The following is an 18,782-nucleotide window of genomic DNA, read 5'->3' as shown; positions in this document are numbered from 1 at the left end:
AACTGTGGCATATTGCCCCTGAAACCTAAAGTGTAGAGATCCAGAAGAATTCCATATCGCCAAGCTGTATCAAAAGCTTTCTCAATGTCTAAATAAACCAGTCAGATGTTCCTTCCTTAAGAAATGATTGCGAATCTGGTTTTTCATTTGAGTCAAGAGGTATAAAGTTGATCTACCTGAATAAAATCCACACTGTGAAGGACTGATAAGGTTATATTTGTTCAACAACCAAGTGAGACAAGAGTTTACCATTTTTTCCATTATTTTGCCTATACAGCTGGTGAGGATAATAGGCTGGTAATGACGTGGATTCATTGAGTCTTTGCCAGGTTTTAATAATGCTATGACATATGCATGTCTCCAGGTATCGGAGAAAGCATTTTCTGTAAAAATTCGGTTAAACAGAAGAAGTAAGACACGAAGCGACTCTTCAATCAGCTCTTTTAAGATGGAATAGTGAACTCCATCAGGTCTGGCAACACTAGGTCTTGCGCTGTTAAGAGCAAACCTTATTTCAATTATGGTAAAGAGACAGTTGTATGACTGATGGTGGTAAGTGCCAAAATTTAACTTCTGTTTTTCAGCAAGGGACTTCTAATTTCTGGAATTCTGGTGAGTATGAGGATACGGCAGAGGTCTGAGAAAAGGAGTCTCCGAGAGTGTTAGCTATGTCCTGAGGCAGTGAAACTTCATTACCATTTACATTCAGTAGACAGATGTGATGGAGGATATTTGTTATACATTTTCCTAATATTTTTTCAGATGGTTTGTGTTTTGGTGGTCCTCGTAATCGTGGAGGCAAAACATTTCCAGGATTCTCTTTTGCTTGACTGTTGAATGTGCCTAGCATTGGCGTTGGATTTTTTAAACTGGAGTAGATTAGCAGTGGTAGGATTCTTGCAAAAGTTATTCCAGGCTTTATTTTTCTCGTTTGGCTTGGTTGCATTTGTTGTTCCACCAGCATTTTGGTTTTATTCGTTGACTTATGGAAACTCTTGGTATTGCTGCTTCAGTGGCCTGCAGTATTTGGTTTGTTATGTAATCAATTTATTGACACATTTGAAACAGCTATTTTTTCTAAGATTGCTAGCTGCTTATATTTTTCCCAATCAGCTTTTGCAAAGTTACATTTGGCTGTCTGATTATGGCAGGGTGGTAAATTTGTTCTATGTGACAGACTATTGTGTAGCGGTCACTACCCAGTAAACTATCATGAACAGACCATTCAAACAGAGAAAAAAAGGGCTGGTGAGCATATAGAGAAGTCAACTGCTGAGCTTGACCCAGAAGGCAGGTGAAAATAAGTGGGTAGTCCAGTATTCAATAGGGTCAGGTTTAATTTATCAAGTAACTTTTCTAATATTTTTCCCCATTTATCATATATCTTATCACCCCATAAAGGTTTTTTGTGCATTAAAATCCCTATGATGCAAAAAGGGGGGGGGGGGAAGAGTTGAGATACAAGGGTGTGAAGATCACTCTACGAGATGTCTTGGTTAGGAGGAAGATATAGGGAGACAACGGTAAGAGCAAAACAAAAGTATATGCGAGCGGCTACTGCTTAAAGATTTGTTTGTAGCATTAACAGCTGGGAAGGAATATTGGAGCTGAGTACAATTGCTACTCCTCCATGAGCCGAACTGGCTACATGAACAACTCTATCTTTTCTGTAGGTAACGTGATGTTTAAGTGAGGTAGTAACAGAAGCGGTTAAATTAGTTTCTTTAAGGCAAAAGGCAACTGGGTTATACCCAAATGTCATCTAGGTTGCTGCAATATCCTCTACAATTCCATTGACAGAAACGGCATTATTTGGATGTAGTGCGGTCCTCAGTTTCTGTCCAAAGAGCTGCTGGCTTAGGGTGAACAGATTTTCTTTTTGAAAAGTACAGTTTTCCTGTCTCCATCTCTTCCTCTGGGAAGAGGTCGAGAACTGGTTCTTCTTGGTTAGTGTTTTCTTCCATTTCTATCGAGTCAGTTTTAATGGGATCGTGACTTTCTGAGTATTTTGTGTTATTATTAGTATGCGGAACAGTGATTGGTGTATTAATAGCCCTGCTTGTCTTAGAGAGTTTACTAGATAAGGGCACAGCTGCCAAAATTGACCAATCCCAGTCTGACATTGATGTGTCTGGCGGAAATGTAACTTCTGTTTCAGTACCAATCGTTCATACTCTTTGCACAGAATTGCTTACTGAAATTGGCTTTTGAACTATTTGAGCGAAAGTGGGTCGCGAGTTGAATTGAGACTGTACCGACTTTTTGGCTTCTTGGTATGTGATGTTTTGTTCAGCTTTGACTCGTTGAATGTTTTTTTCTTTTTTCCAAAGAGGACAATCTCTGGAATAGGCAGTATGTATGCCATTACAAGTTGAGCACTTGTGCTGTTCTGATTTATATTCTAAGTGAATGTGCTCGCGTGAACTGCAATTAGCACAAGTGGCTAAACCTCTGCAGATGTTTTGGGAATTCCCAAATTTTTGGCATTTAAAACAGCATGCTGGGTTAGGAACGTACAATTTTATTTGGCAATTGAGATACAGCAGGCCACCGTTATAATGTGGTTCACTTTACGCTAATTTGCTATAATGCTGTTCTTATATTATAACCTGAATCTGACTATAACGTTGTCACAGATCACTATAACGCTCTTTTACAGTTTGCATTTTTGGCATATTTAACGAAATCGTTTCATTTGATGGAGACGATAGCAAAACAGCATTAAAACATTTCTCACGCTCAATGAAATTTTCTCGCACGCTAATTTAATTGCAGTACAGTGACTTGTTACGTAGTTCTGAGATCAACATTTTAAAAAATGATATTGCGTAATAATATTTGCGTTATATGCATTTATCCGAAGTCTAGTCATCATATCATATTAGTCATCATCGTATTAGACATCGTGCGAAACAGACAGTTTACTTGAACACTGTATCATAATTAATGCAACCAATGCAGTTACATTTTCGAAGAGTTACTAATGGCCGATAAGAAAGAAAAAGCAACAACGTCTGGGCGCAGTACAAAGACTATAAATGTAAGAAAAAGACTGAATTTGAAAATTAAATTAGACGTTTTGAAGCGAATCGATTCCGGTCAAAGACAAGCGGATGTGTGCCATAATTTAGGACTAGCAAGTTTAACTTAAGAACAATTATAAAAAAAAATAAAGAATTAATTTTAGCAGCGGAAAATATAGCTGTTCCACTCCAAGCAACTAGGGCTAGGCCGGCTATTAGGATTGAAATGGAAAGACTTTAACTAATTTTATTGAAGATAATATCCAATGCAGAATTCAGTTAAGTTAAATATTATTAAAAAAAAAAAAAAAAAAAAAGAGAGAGAGAAATATTAGCCAATATGATGATCTGAAGAAAACTTACCTAAAAAAAAAAACAAAAAAAACAAAATGGGAACCATTTAAAACTAGTAAGGGCTGGTTGAATAGATTTAAAATCCAGGGAGAAGCCGCAAGTGCAGAAGGAGCAGAAACTTTCAAAAAAGAACTTGTTAAATTATTGAAGATGGATATTATGTGTTATACTGTACTTCTCAACAAGTTTTTAACATAGAAGTCCTTTTCCATAGAAATCCAAAGCCTTTTCCCTAATAATAGGCCCATTAATGGGAATTTTTTTAGCACGTGCGCGACAAAACCACTCATACATTACAATGTCAATTTGAAGTCCAACGGTTTTAGATAATCCAGCAACAGATAATCCCATAACAAAAAAAAAAAAAAAAAAATTCCACGATATAAATTAATTACAGCAACACAAATATGTTTTAATTCTCAGCTGTACTGCGCATTACAGTATTTTCACTTTAAAGTGGTTGGAGTGCAACAAGAACCTTTATGGCTGAAGTGAAATCATCATCTAGTAAAGGATGAAATATCAGAATATTCTTATTTATTATTATTTTTTTTATTGGTATAATGTTGAGTTATTATAGTATTATAAGATGAAAGACAAAGTTTTAATTGTGTGGAGTATCATTAAATTAATACAGGTAGTTCTCGACTGTACGAGCTAATTTGTTCCTAGCACGCACTCTTAAAGCGAAAACTCGTAAAGTGGCAATTTATTTCCCATAGACATAAGGTTAAAAATAGGAGTTACATTCTCAACATTGGAATTAGTTTATGTTTAAACAATGATTGATTTATCGAAAGAAATGAAAACATAGCCTGTAAAACCAATAATAGCCTGTAAAAACATAGCCTGTAAAATCAAGTAAATTATAATAATAGAGAAATTATTTCGACTTACAAATGTTAAAGAATGTTTATTCTTCATCATCATCAACTAAATGCACACTCGTTAATCACTCATTATTATCTTGGCACTTGTTGGTTTGTTGCACAAGGAGTCGTCTTCAGAAATGCTTCAAGAGGAGTTTGTTTCCAAGATAATCTTCTCTTTTCTTTATAAATTTCAGTAGCATGCACAAGGCGCCTCTGTAGCTTGGTGGGAAGGAGCAGCAGTGCATAGCACACGCTTCTTGATTAGACCGGGGTTCGAGACCGACACCACCAAAAACGGAGGATGCGGAAATGTCAGGGAATGACCACCGCATATCCCGGAGCAATATGGCCTTAGTTGCTAATGCTCCTAAAAACCAAATAACAACAGCATGCATAAGCATTTTTTAACGGAACGCACAAATTGCAACTAATACGATTTGTGTGGAGTAACAAGTTTACGAAGCTTTAAAAGGGGGGGGGGGAATGAAGAGAAGATTCTGAAAATTTTTGTTTTTTTATACAAATTAATTATTCGTATAAAATTGAATTGAAGATTTCAGTGAAGGGGACACAATTCCAGTTATCGGTATTTTCACAAATTCAATATTGCTTGCAGTAACAGAAAAGCCCAATAAACTGGAAAGTGCAAATTGTTTTTGTTTTATGGTCATGACCTCCAGATATATGCTTTAGAAAAATATCACAAAGGCATTTAAAATTGATTCTTATAACAGAACATATGATAATGATGAAAGTGTAGTGATTTTAATGACGTCAATTGGTAACTAATACAATTTACAAACCACGCTCACAACCTATTATATGGCTTTAAGGTCACGCTTGTGACCTTAAAAATGAATAGATAGATAAATAGCTTAGTGATACGGCAAAAATTAACTTCCAAGATCTTGAAACGAATTAACAAAAAACAATGTGTTATTGGGTTCACATTATGATATTTTCACGATGCAATGGTGTCTCTAGAACTGGTTAATATCATAAAGTGGAGTACACTGTATTGTATAGCTACGCACATGGTTTAGAATGTGGTATTTATGAATGTTTAACATTTATTTTTTCAATTAATGTTCATATTTAAGATTTTGTTGATACCTGGGAAAAACTCTTAAACCCAGGAACTTGTAAAGCGAGAACTGCCTGTATATGAAACTGAAAAAAACAAAAAGTGTTTACAGTGAATTTCATCTGGTTACTGCAGTGGTCCATATGGGGCAAATGTTCCTTGCATGTTATATGCTTTGACCACAGTGCACTGTTTCATGTGGAAAATGATGTAATCATATTGTCTTTTCACAAGAGGCATTTTTGATTGTTATATTAAGATTTAAATTTATTGAAAGTGAATTAATAAAGTTGGAATTTCTCTATGGGAAAATTGATTTGTTCATCCAATTAGAGTTAAACTATTTTTGCAACAACCATTAGTTCAGTGCTTTCCAAATAAAGACTCTCTATGCGTGCACTAAAAATAAGCTGACAACCCCACTCACACATTTTGTAATTATTTGACATTCATCAATTGCAAATATTGTTTTTTTTTTTTTTTTAATCAATCAATTACATGAATAATGGAATGAAAAGAAATCTGAGTTAAAACAATGCCAAATTTTGACATTGTTTTAACTCAGATTGGGACAATACCCTTTGGGACATGATGCACCACTACAAGGTGTAACACCAACAATTTTTGAAAGCTCTGCATTAGGTACTCTAGAGATTTGTTATATAACAAGATGTCTCCAGATGGTTGCTAAATTTTAGAAATCCCTGTACAACTTATTCTGAAGTTCCATTTTAAGATAAAACAAATAAAATTGGAAAATACCAAGAAAAGCTTTAGAAAAACATACTTACGGGATTTTTTTTTTTGGGAATCATCTGCAACATTAGCCGAATTCCTTCCTTTTGTTTTACGCCCTCGACGCCTGGAACTATTAGTTGTATCCCTTTCAGGTTGAACATTTTTCCGTTTGTTGGTAGTCTCTTTTTCCTTTTTATTATTTGAAGACTCATCAACATTATCATGTGAATGCTCAGTGTTTAGTTTCTGACGTTTGCTCACAGTATTACTATTAGTTGAGTTTGTTGCACTATTACTTGATATACTTGTTTGTTTTCTTGAAACTCTAGTTTTCCTTTTTAAATTTTTCAATTCGTGTTCTGTTTCTGAAGCAGAACTTGTTGAGTCATCTTCAACAGGTGTACCTGAAGAAACTGGTTTATTGTTTAATCCATTTACCACATTTTCTTCAGAAGTGCTATTGTTCACATTTTTGATTTCCTTAACATTTCCAACGTTAGAATTACACATTTTATTACTGGAAGAAGTTGTGCACTTAACATCACTACCAGTTTCACTGTTCTCAGATTTGGTTGATATATCTGATTTTGAGTTATCTAATGGCTGCTTCTTATCCTCATTTTCTGAATGCCTTTGTAGCCAAGCTTTCTTTAATTTTGTGTGATTTGTACTATTACCACCACTATTAAGAGTGCTGCTCGGAGTTGTACTACTACTACTACTTGAGGCAGGACTAGCCAAAGTATGTGTTTCTTCAGATGATTCTTGAGGTAAACTTGCTAAAGATGAGGTGGAGCTACCACAATTAGATTTGGCAGATATGTCTCCAGTATCTGCTGCTGAAAATTCAGCAGCCAGTTTATTCCTTGCCTTAGTGTGTTTGTTATAATATGTTTGGTAGTCATGCTGTTGAGCAGATGTAACAAATGAACGGAATGAATCCATAAACCCTGAGCCATGAGTGGTGCTTGATGGAGTATTTGCCTCTGATGATGGAGAAAGGGTATTAGAAACATCAGAAGTACTGAAGTTTTGAGAAGAATGGCCAACTGGGGTAACAGGACGAGGCTGGCCATGGACAGATACACAGTATGGTGAATTTCCTGGCATAGGACTATTGGAAACAAGCTGAGGTGGTGTTCCCAACTGTATAACTGGAGGATTGCTATCAGAGTGAATCTGTGGCTGTAACTGTGGTGGTAAAAGATGGTCTTCACTTGTTTTCTGTCGTTTTCGTCCACTTGTATCTTTGGAAGTTTTACGTTTCACTAAAGAGTTATTATTCTGCAAATTCAGTGGCTGTGACTGATTCTCTGGAGTTGAACTAGGTTGTGGTGGTGAGATTGCTGGTATAGGGCTAGCACCAGGATGGAGAGGAACTCTGCTTATATGTGGTGGATTTGGAGTAGTACATATTCTTGGAGATGACGACGGTGGAACTCTTGTATGCAAAGGTGGTGTAGGTGTGCTTGAATGTGATAAAGTTCCCAGCGGTGTTCCATATGAATGAGCAGGAGATGGAGATCTGTGGGTCGATCCAGGTGTGGCAATATGAGGTCGAGTACCAGAATGTGCCTCCTGAGGTGTTGGAGTCCTGCTTGGATTTACTATGGGGGCACTAGGATGGCCAACAGGAGAATAGCTGTGAGAACTGCGACTTTGATGTACGGGATAAGGCACATTATTAGGCCTACAAATAGGTGTACCACTAGTAATACCTGTTCCTAATGTTGCTCTTGGATACTGATGAACAACAGGTGGGCTAGCAGATTGGGAAGGAGGTTTTGATATAGGTTCAGAAGAAGTTGGTACAATTGCATTAGCTGAGCTTGAAGCAGTTGTACTGGCCCCAGTATGTGCTGGGGTATATAAAGGATTTGGCACCAATCCCTGCTGAATAAGGCTATAAGAGTAAGTGGCACTCGTTACAGGAGAAGAATTTTTAGTTCCCGTGAAAGGTGGCGTGTAACTTCTTGGTGCAATATTAGGTGGGGTGGAAGCAGGTGGCCTAGAGGGTTCAAATTTATAATGGCTCTGAGACTGAGAAGCAGAATGTTCAAGAAGAGCCTTTGGGTCCCCCTTGACAAGGTTCTGTGGTTGGTCTTGATGTGATGAATGATTAAAATGAGAACTACCTATCCTTCCACTTAATGTAGGAGATGCAGTATTCTGGTGAGCTGGTGCTGGGCTATGTGCATATTCATATGGCTTAAATGCTCCACCCTTGCCAACAACTGGCTGATATAGAGGACTGGTTCGATCTTGGCCCTGTGGGATTATCTTCAACTGTTTAGCTGACATCAATGAAACCTGACTATTAGATGCAGAAGGTCGACTACTGCCAGGAGTAGCAGGTCTGTCAAAAGGAACAGTGCCATCTTTCTCTGATTTGTGAGATGAAGTTCTAGTAGAAGTATGCATCACTTGCGATATACTTTAAAAAATAAAAAATAAATAAAAATTAAAATATCTCCACATATCAATATCAAATATAAAAACAGTATTTCTTTCAAAAGAACAACAAAAGAGAATATCTAAAAAGTGACATTTCCTATCAAATCAAAATACAGAGGATAATCTCAAAAATAATAATAATGCCTCATATTAGTTTTTTCAAATAATAAAAAAATATATATACATAAATATTTTGCATCTACATTCACATATGAGGAATTCATCAGGGAGTGGATGCCAGAAGTTTATATCACACTTTAACAGGGAGCTAAATGATTTTGTTATAACTGAGAGGAAAGTGGAAGAGAAATTGAAGTTAAACATAAAGAAGCACCTAGGGTGGATGGGATCTATCCAAATATATTAAAGGAGGCAGCAAAGTGGATAGCTTGAATAAATTCAAGGAATTCAATTATTGGAGGGAATGGATAGATGAAATGGGAAGGGTTTTTTTTTTTGACTGATGCTGTATAAGGCTTGCTTCCTTCCATCACGGCGCCTCCGTAGTCAGGTGGGCAGGAGCAGCAGTGCGTAGCACACACTTCTTGATTAGACCAGAGTTCGAGCCCATGACTACCAAATACGGAGGATGCGAAAAGGTCAGGAAATGACCACCGCATATCCCCAGAGCAATATGGCCTTAATTGATAATGCTCCTAAATAACAAACAAACAAACCTTCCTTCCATATCATTTGCTGCTAATAATACTAAACCCTAAAGGAAAACAAGCCTTCAGAGGTGTACAGTGAACTTAACATATTTCTAATTGAACAAGTTCAAAAAACTCAAACCACAGATAACACAACAGCAATTAATTGCCAAAATTAAATAGTAGCCACAGTATTTTGGTACAACAAATGGATCATTTTGGTGGATGCCATTCCCAAGGTTCGATGCATTTTTAGAAATCTAAGTGCCACATGCAAAGTTTTAGCGGTATGATTAAATTACAAAAACACAGGCATTAAATGGAAAGAATTTAACAACCTCATCATAACCATTAGGACTCAATGGGGCATGCAACTTCTTTTTTAATAATTATATTAGTCCCTTCTATTTTAAAAACTGTTTTATTAATTAGTATTTGAGTACATATCAAATCTTAAAAAAAAACAAACAAAAAGTGCAACCATTGGTCATTGCCCACCAAAAATTTTAAATAGATTTAAGTTCCCTGAAAACATCATAGTATTTTATGGTATAAAAAGGAAGGCATTACTTAATCCATTTCAAAAACAAGAAGATGGTGCATGCTGTGTTTAACACAGCAGCAGAAGAAATACTTGAGGAACAGAAATGGTATTTATACTCTCAACTGTATATACAAAAAAGTTTTAAATCATCCCTTCTTTTTGAAAATCTGGGTTTTCTTAAATTAAGCTGATTGTTCCAACTCCATCTGGATGGTGGGGTGAAATATTATAATGCTAGGTTTACATGGAATCTGCCAGAAATACCTGATATGTTGAAATTAAACAAATACATGTTGAGTCGATCAGGTGTAACATAAGCTAAGAAACAAGGGTTTAAGCTAAGAAATACTGGGTAAGAAACATGACAGTGGGGTGTGTTATAAGCCAGCAGTTCCCAACCTTTTTTGACTCGTGAACTGCTTTCAACATAATATTTTTATCACGAACCACTAAGATTGTATTCTCTAAAATCTTATAATAATTCTGAATTTTGAATTTTTATTATAAAACATTTCCAGTATTGTTTTTAAAAGCAATATTGCATAATAATATAAAATTATTATTAAGTATCTATACATAACAATGGTCAATGAGAATTTCAAAAAAAAATTTGTATGGAAAACATTTACTTAACACAACATACTGTAAGACAGTAAACTAATTATAAGGAATTGTGAGAGGTGTGGTTTCTTTTGTTGATTATATTTAATTTTATTTTACTTGATTCTAGCTTCGTTTATTATTATTAATAATTTTTTATAATCCTTTTACCACAGCTGAATGGTGTGATACATATTGGCATTTTCACACCCAATTTCTCTACTAACATCCTGTCATATATGCTCACTATGCAAAAGGCAGTGACCCAAACCACAACTTAATATAAATTTTGATTTGAACCACATAAATTAAGATTAAACTATTTTGTAGTAGTTTACAAAAATATACCTATGAAAATCTAAGCAGATGCCAATATAGAATTTCTAGTGTGAACCCCAGAACATTTTTGCAAACCACCAATTGGGAACCGCTGTTATAGGCCAAATGATTTTAATGAGTACATTAAACAACTATACACACAAATATGGGCTAGTTAATCAGAATGTCTGATCATAGGGAATTTAATTTTCAATATACTGAATGGTACTTGTGAGTTAGTCATTCACACAAAACATTTCTGGATTCCCTGAATAAAGGCACTAGGTGGAAGTAACCACAATTTATTTATGCGGAACTTATTTCAAAATATAACTGTCGACAGTAAATGGAAGGGATTTTGCTTTTGCAAAGGTGACTAAAACAGTCTTAGACACTTTTTAAATTCTTTCCAGTGGGGCTGGAAACTGATGTAAACAAATGCAAAATGGTGAGAGTTCAGGGAGGCAATCATAGAAGTTTTTAATGCCAACTAAGCAATACTTGTTCATGGTTTATAACTAAATAGATCACATGAACTGATCACACAAGTCACAGAGAATAAAAATGCATGGAATGATTATAAATTATGAAGGGCCATAGAGGCCAACAGCAAGTATAAATTAATCGGCAATCAAGGGGGACAGGCATTCTAAGCCAGATTACAAGAACTCTAGCTAAGATTTCATACAAAATTAGCGACAAATTCTCACTTATGTTATCAGAGAAGGAAGGGATGATTCATATTGTGCCAATGTGAATCATCCCTTCCTTATGGATATTTGCTGATGCTATCGAAGCAATGTTAAGTGGGTAGGAAAACTGCAAGCTTGGGGGGATTCACAGATTAATAGATTAACAGTAGTTGCAGGCAGAGGCGGAAATGATTCTTGTGATGCTTCTATTGGAATGAACAGAAGCCAGGAAAGCCGGTTGCTAGGGATTTCAGGAACTGCTGGGAGTCATGAAACAAGTAATTACATGGGCTGTGTAAGATTAACTAAGAGTAAGAACAGGTGCATGCATACTTGTATGTACACCAATGCTAGGAGTATAGTAAATAAATTTGATTAATTTGATGTGCTAGTTAAGACACCCAAGGCAGATATTGTTGGGATATCAGAGACACTTTTTAATAATTCAAGGGATGCAGAATTGCAATTTGGGGTGTACAATGTGTACAGAAAGGATAGACAGGACAGGAAGGTAGGAAGAGTTATGCTGTTAGTTAAGAAATGCATAAAATTTAAGGAAGTTCATCCAGTTGACATAGATGGACAGTGCAATGTTGAGTCAGTTTGGTGTGACAAAAGCACTGGGAAAGCAAAAATGAGTTTAGGAGTTTGTTATAGGCCTACTGACTCTGATAAATACGATGAACAATTATACAGAGAAATAAGAGTGCGCTAGTAAATCAGTGTCCTATAATGGGGAATTTTAAATTCCCAGATATAGACTGAAACATATGGGTTGGTCAATTGCACACTAGCAAGGTTTGTGGATTTATTGGATGACTGTTTTCTACAGCAGCATGTTAGAGGGAGTAGCACTCTTGATCTGATTATCAGCAGTGATTATTCATGCATTAAGAATTTACAGATAAAGCAATCACTAGGTGGCAGTGATCACAGTGTACTGATGTGGGATTTACTTAAGATATAACTACTATCATCAGGGCCAAAAAAAATGGTTTTTTTTTGCTTTCGTAAAGGCAACTAGAGTGGTCTCATATATTTTTTAGATACAGTGGGATTGACTGATGATGTTACCAACAGCAAATTCTAAATAGGAAGCATTCAAGGAAGTAATTTTGGGAGCTACTAGGCTTTTTGTTCCAACTAAGAAATACTGCTCTAGGTACAGACCCAAATGGAAGTCCAATGAACTAATGAGACTCGTGGCAGAGAAGAAAAATACATGGGATGCACATAAATTGCAGGCGACACAGAAGCCTACAAGCTAGTCTGTAATCAAATCACAAAGGAGGTTAGGGAAGCGAAGGCAGATTATGAAAAATCTTTGGCAAAGGATGCAAAGACTTCTTTACTTATATAAACTCTAAACTCTAAAAGGAAGGAGATGAATCAGATTGGTCCATTTGATTCCAATGGTTTGACTGTAGATGATCATTCTCAGATAACTAACAACCTAAATGAGTATTCTGCATCTACATTCACATATGAGGAGTCATTCAAGGAGAAGAGGCCAGATGTTCAGAAAAACTAACAGGAAGTTAAATGATTTTGTAATAACTGAGAGCAAAGTTGAGGAGAAATTGCTGAAATTAAACATAAGAAAGGCACCTGGGGTGGATGGGTTCTATCCAGTTATATTAAAGGAGGTAGCAAAGGAAGTAAGCAAACCCTTAGCCATAATTATGAGAGAATCCTTGGACTCAGGGGACATCCGCACTGACTGGAGATGTGCTAATGTATCTCCAGTCCACAAAGGATTATCAAAGGGTGACAAGCAATTACATACCTGGCTGTTGTTGTTGTTATTTGGTTTTTAGGAGCATTAGCAACTAAGGCCATATTGCTCCGGGATATGCGGTGGTTATTCCCTGACCTTTCCGCATCCTCCGTATTTGGTGGTGACGGGATCGAACCCCGGTCTAATCAAGAAGCGTGTGCTATGCACTGCTGCTCCTTCCCACCTGGCTACGGAGGCGCCGACATACTTGGTAGTTTAACTTCTGTTCCAGGGAAAATAATGCAGTCATTGGTTAAAGAAGCATTGCAGGATCATCTAGACAAGACAGCAGTAATAATTCAGACACAGCATGGGTTTGTCAAGGGGAAGTCTTGTCTGACGAATCTGATTGGATACTATGATGTGGTCACAAAGGAACTGGGTGCAAAAAATTAATTTTGATATCATATACGTGGATTTCAGGAAAGCTTTTCGTACTACTGCACATGGAAGACTACTGTACAAATTGGAACAGTATGGCATTAAGGGCAAGTTGCTACAGTGGATAAAACGATAGTTAAGTGGGAGAAGACAGAGTTGTTATCATGGATACTGCTCTACACGGACTAACGTTACTAGTGATGCCCCTCAGGGTTCGGCCCATTGTTGTTTTGTATATTTATCAATGATATTGATGTAAGTATATCAAGCTTAATGTCAAAGTTTGCAGATGATACAAAGGTTGGCAGGGTTGTTAATAACAGTAATGACAGTATGCTGCTGCAACAGGATCTGGAAAAGTTGGGTAGATGGGCTGAGAAGTGGCAACTGAAGTTTAACATTGACAAATGCAAAGTACTGCATTGGGTAGCAGTAACCCCAGAGAAATGTATCAACTGAGGGGTGTTACACTCGGTTAGTGGTGAATGAAAGAGATCTGGGGGAAATTGTGCAATCAGATATGAAATTTTCTGAGCAGAGCAGACAGGCTGCCATAGTTGGTCATAGGGTCTTGTCAACGATATACAGGAATTTTGCAAGCAGTGATAAGGAGGTGATTATCCCCTTGTATAAGATAATGGTCAGACCACACCTTGAGTACTGCATACAGGTCTGGAAGCCTCATTTTAGGAAGGATGTAGAGTTGCTAGAATGAGTCTAGAGAAGGGCAAAAAGACTGGTGAAGGGAACAAAGGGGGTGCACTTATGAATAAAGGCTTAAGTTCTGCAAAGTGCAGTTTCTAGAGACTAGGTACCTGCGAGGCAATCTGATTGAGGTGTATAAGGCCTTGAACGGATTGAGCAGACTCAATGTTGATGGGATTGTTCCTCTACAAACCTGAGGGGCATAGATACAAGCTGAGGAAGGTCAGTTGTAGAATATACTGAATGGTATACTTGAATAGATGTGCAGAAGTTTGACTTTAGCCAGCAGGTAGCTGACTGCTGAAACAAACTTCCATCTTTTGTTGTGGAAGTTGATAGCTTAAATAAATTAAAGTCAGAACTAGACAAATATTTGGAATGAATAGATCAGTAAAATGGGAAGGTTTTTTTTTTTTTTTTTTTTTTTTGGCTGATGCCGTATAAGCTTGCTTTCTTGCATCATGTCCCTCTATTAATGCTAATGTATGGGGCAAATACTGATGATCCTGATCAGGTTGCTGACAATCTTAAATATTTTCCATCAACATTCACATGTGAAGAATGTGTTGAGAGATCAGGATACACAAAGTACACCTAATTCTAACTGGAAACTAAATGATTTTATATAATAGAAATTGGTGGAGAAACTGTTAGAGGTAAAATAAATAAGACATCTGTGGCAAATGGAATCTATAAAATTATATAAAAAGCAGTAAAAGAGGCAAGAAAATTTAAAGACAACATTATGAGTGCATCTCCTGAATTCAGGGGAGATCCCTACAGATTGGAGATGTGCATACAACACTCATATTCACAGGGGAAGGATGTAATGAGTAATTATAGACCACTAAGCTTAATTTCTGTTATGGCGAAAAATAATGGAGTCACGTGTGAAATAAGTAATGCAGAATTATCATAGTGCAATGAAGTTACTCAGCAATCACAACACAGATTTGTTTGCGGGGAGCAAACAAATTTGTGTATGCGGGGAGCACTGTCGAGGCCACGTTATGTCAAGGATCTGGGTATAATCTTACCACGTGTATGCCATATCCAAAAATGGGTCCTTGAGGTTGTCACAGACATTCTCTCAGATATGCCAGACAAGCTGTACTTGCTACCTGGGAGTCTAAAATGCTGATTGAACTGATATTTGGGTGACACTCAAGTCAAGTGGACCCAATTTCGGCGAAGTCGGGGCGGTCTGTGACAGCCAAATCCTCTGCTTGCACCTTCACAATGGTGGGACTGTTAGTAATCCTGGGTATAACCTCCATGCACAAGTACATGGTGGGTGACCACCCAGGTGTGAACCAACTTACGCAGGGGTCGAGGTGTGGTGCCCACACCACATGGAGGAACGCCGCCCCTCTATGTTACCAGGCAGTATTAGGTGGTAGATGACTCTCATCAACCGGCGAAATACCACCACTTTGCTTCTTGGAGGCTTGAAGTTTGTTTGTTTGTGTGTGTCTTATTTGGTTTTTAGGAGCATTAGCAACTAAGGCCATATTGCTCCCGGATATGCGGTGGTCATTCCCTGACCTTTCCACATCCTCCGTATTTGGTGGTGACGGGCTCGAACCCCGATCTAATCACGAAGCGTGTGATACGCACTGTTGCTCCTTCCCACCTGGCTACGGAGACGCCTGGAGGCTTGAAGTGGTGGAACCCATGTTTAGTCTCTACAGCTAAGTTCCAGTCAACCCTTCCCTATCTCTTCCATCATGCAGTATGATTGATGACTTTTGAGGGTATGATCAACGTCGTGGCGAGATCCAATATTCCTTACATTTCGAGGGTACAGCTCTAAAACGGTGTTCGCAGGCTAGCCGCTAGTTAGTACACCGGACTGAACCTATTGGTAACTCTCTAGGAGGCTTCCGGATCAGCTAGTGTATAATCTTGCTACCTCTGCTCTGCCAGATAGTGACTGGAGGGAGTCAGAGTAGTGTGTATGCGGGGAGCATTGTTGAGGCCACATTATGTCAAGGATCTGGGTATATTCTTACCACATGTACTCCCTACCCAAAAATTTCATTACTTCATACAGCATGTCCCACCCACTTTTTCTTACTATTGAATATACCATGAATTGTCAAACTAATAGAGCAAGCTTTTTTTTTTTTTTTTTGCTTTTTTTTTTAATGAAAACCCCAAACACGAAAGGTATCAAAACCTATAGTACTTAGTAGCGTGCATGGGTTGAAGGAGAAGTATGGGGGGGGGGGGTGTTATTCGCTGTATGATTCCTTTCGCCTCAAAGGTGGTACTTGTGCATATGATATTCCCTATCAGAGACTTGGCAATTTGGAATCTCCTCTCTTTGATCTTCTCTGGCTTAAAATCTCTCTACCTCATTGTATCAAATTCATCTGTTGTCTCTACCATTCTCCCAAACTCCACTAATCACTTGGAGCTCTTTGACTTCCTCTCTTTGCAACTTGACTCTCTCCAGTCCAACTTTCCTAACAGTGAGGTAATTTTCCTTGGTGATTTTAATTTTCACAACTCCAGCTGGCTTCCGTTTTCTAGTCACACCGACCCAGCAGGTCGAGATGCTGAGATTTTTGCAATTACTAATGACCTAGCACAGATTGTTCATTTACCTACAAGAATACCAGACAATCCTAATCATACAGTCAATATGCTTGATCTTTTTCTCACAAACAACCCTTCTAAGTACATGGTCCAAGTGAGAGGTCCTTTAGGCACTTCAGATCACAACTTGGTGATTGTCTGCTCTCCAGTGAAACCTTTATCTCATGGCTATTCCCAACCTCGTGTTCTTTGGCATTACAAGAATGCAAAATGGGATGACCTGCGAGTCTTCTTTTCTTCTTTTCCATGGTCGGATTACTGTTTCAAAACTTCTGATGTCAACGTTTGCTCAGATCGTGTCAGTGAAATTATTCTTGCAGGAATGGAATCATTTATCCCACACTCCACTTTAAAATCTCGTCCGTTATCAAAACCTTGGTTTTCCAATAAATGTGCTAAGGCTGTTCAACAGAAGAATGTTGCATATCTTAATTGGCTTGTTTCTAATTCTTCAGTTTCATTTTCTCCCTACACCAAAGCTTGCAACAATTGTAAAGCAGTTATTAATCAGTCCAAACTAGAGTTTGAACAGGCTAAGAGTAGAAAACTTGCTTCTTGCCCTAATGGTAGCCAACCATTCTGGTCTCTTGCCAAAGCTATTGGCCGCAACTTTTGCCCATCTCTGCTCCCACCTATGTCCAAACGAGATGGTTCTGTTGTCACTTCAGCCAAGGATAAAGCTGACCTGTTAGCATCCCACCATTTCCAACACGCTCCATTCAATGCCTCCTGTGGTCTTCCGTCAAAAGGATATCAGAAGGATTTTGATGAATCTTGATGCTAAGAAAGCTCCAGGTCCTGATGGTATTTCTCCACTTGTCAAAACCTGTGCTCCTGAACTTACTCCTATTCTTTGCCGTCTTTTTTCACTTTCTTATTCCAAAGGTGTTTTTCCTTCTGCTTGGAAATTTGCTCATATCCAGCCAGTTCCTAAAAAGGGTGACAAATCCCTCCCATCCAATTATCGTCCCATTGCAATTACTTCTACTCTTTCTAAAGTAATGGAGAAGTCAATGAACCGCCAATTTTTAAACTACCTAGAAACCTTCCGTCTGATCAACGATCGCCAGTATGAATTCCGTCAGCGTCGATCCACTGGTGATATTCTGGCTTATGTTACTCATTTATGGACTAATTTAATGGAAAGGTTCGGTGAAACACAAGTAGTTGCTCTTGACATCTCAAAGGCTTTTGTTCGTGTTTGGCTTAAAGGACTTATAAATAAGATTCCATCTTATGGTTTGCCAACTGTTTTTAGTAATTGGTTATCCAGTTTTCTCTCTGATCGCTCACTGAGGGTGATGGTAGATGGCTCTGTCTTCTAACTTCTCCACTAATGCCATTTTCCCCCAAGGTTCAGTTCTTTCCCCCACTCTTTTCCTCTTGTATATCAATGACCTTCTTCCATTGACTGGAAATCCTATCCATAGTTATGCTGATGATAGCACATTGCATTCCACTTTCCATTTTGAGAAACCTTGTCCTGCTCAATCAGCTTCAACTTCTCGAAAATCTGCTACCAATTCCTTAAATGCCGATCTTGAGGTAATTCTCCAGTGGGGCAAAGACAACTTAGTTGATTTCAACCCTTCTAAAACTCAGTCTTGTCTTATATCTTGCAAAAAGGATTCTTCTGCTCCTATGCTTATCTTTAGTGACACTCCAATTTCTAGGCAAAATGATATATCTCTTTTGGGGATTACCCTGACTTCTAATCTTTCTTGGCACAAGCACATTACAAACATTGCTGGCGAAGGTAAAGAAAGCCTGCACGAGAACGACGAGAAACGTCGGATAACTTACGCGGAAAATTAGTTTGCCGATACGGCACTCTAGCGCTGCTCACTCGGTAAACAGACGGTAGGTGTTAACGGTCTGGAGCAAAGTCGAGAACGATATACTGATTGACAGGTAGGCGTGGCAAACGACATGCTGATTGGTGCGCGAACACAACACACGATAACATCGGTTTAGTATCACTGTAGCAGC

The 18,782-nt window shown here is 37.9% G+C and overlaps 1 protein-coding gene across 9 annotated transcripts in view; it reads right to left on the bottom strand.

Moving 5' to 3' along the window:
* LOC150078358 (uncharacterized) overlaps positions 1-18,782 on the bottom strand; it is an 821,930-nt gene that overhangs the window by 132,721 nt on the left and 670,427 nt on the right. For all 9 annotated transcript variants that reach the window (XM_090384968.1, XM_090384969.1, XM_090384970.1 and 6 more), the window contains one exon: positions 6,125-8,505. In XM_090384968.1, the coding sequence (XP_090241094.1) occupies positions 6,125-8,505 (2,381 nt within the window). The remainder of the gene's footprint in view (positions 1-6,124; positions 8,506-18,782) is intronic.

This window comes from Mastigoproctus giganteus, chromosome 11 (genome assembly GCF_048544385.1).
Source record: "Mastigoproctus giganteus isolate SK-2022 chromosome 11, ASM4854438v1, whole genome shotgun sequence".
In the NCBI taxonomy this organism is placed as follows: Eukaryota; Metazoa; Arthropoda; class Arachnida; order Uropygi; family Thelyphonidae; genus Mastigoproctus; species Mastigoproctus giganteus.
Note: the sequence above shows the minus strand (reverse complement) of the source record. Positions and strands in the feature narration are given on the sequence as shown.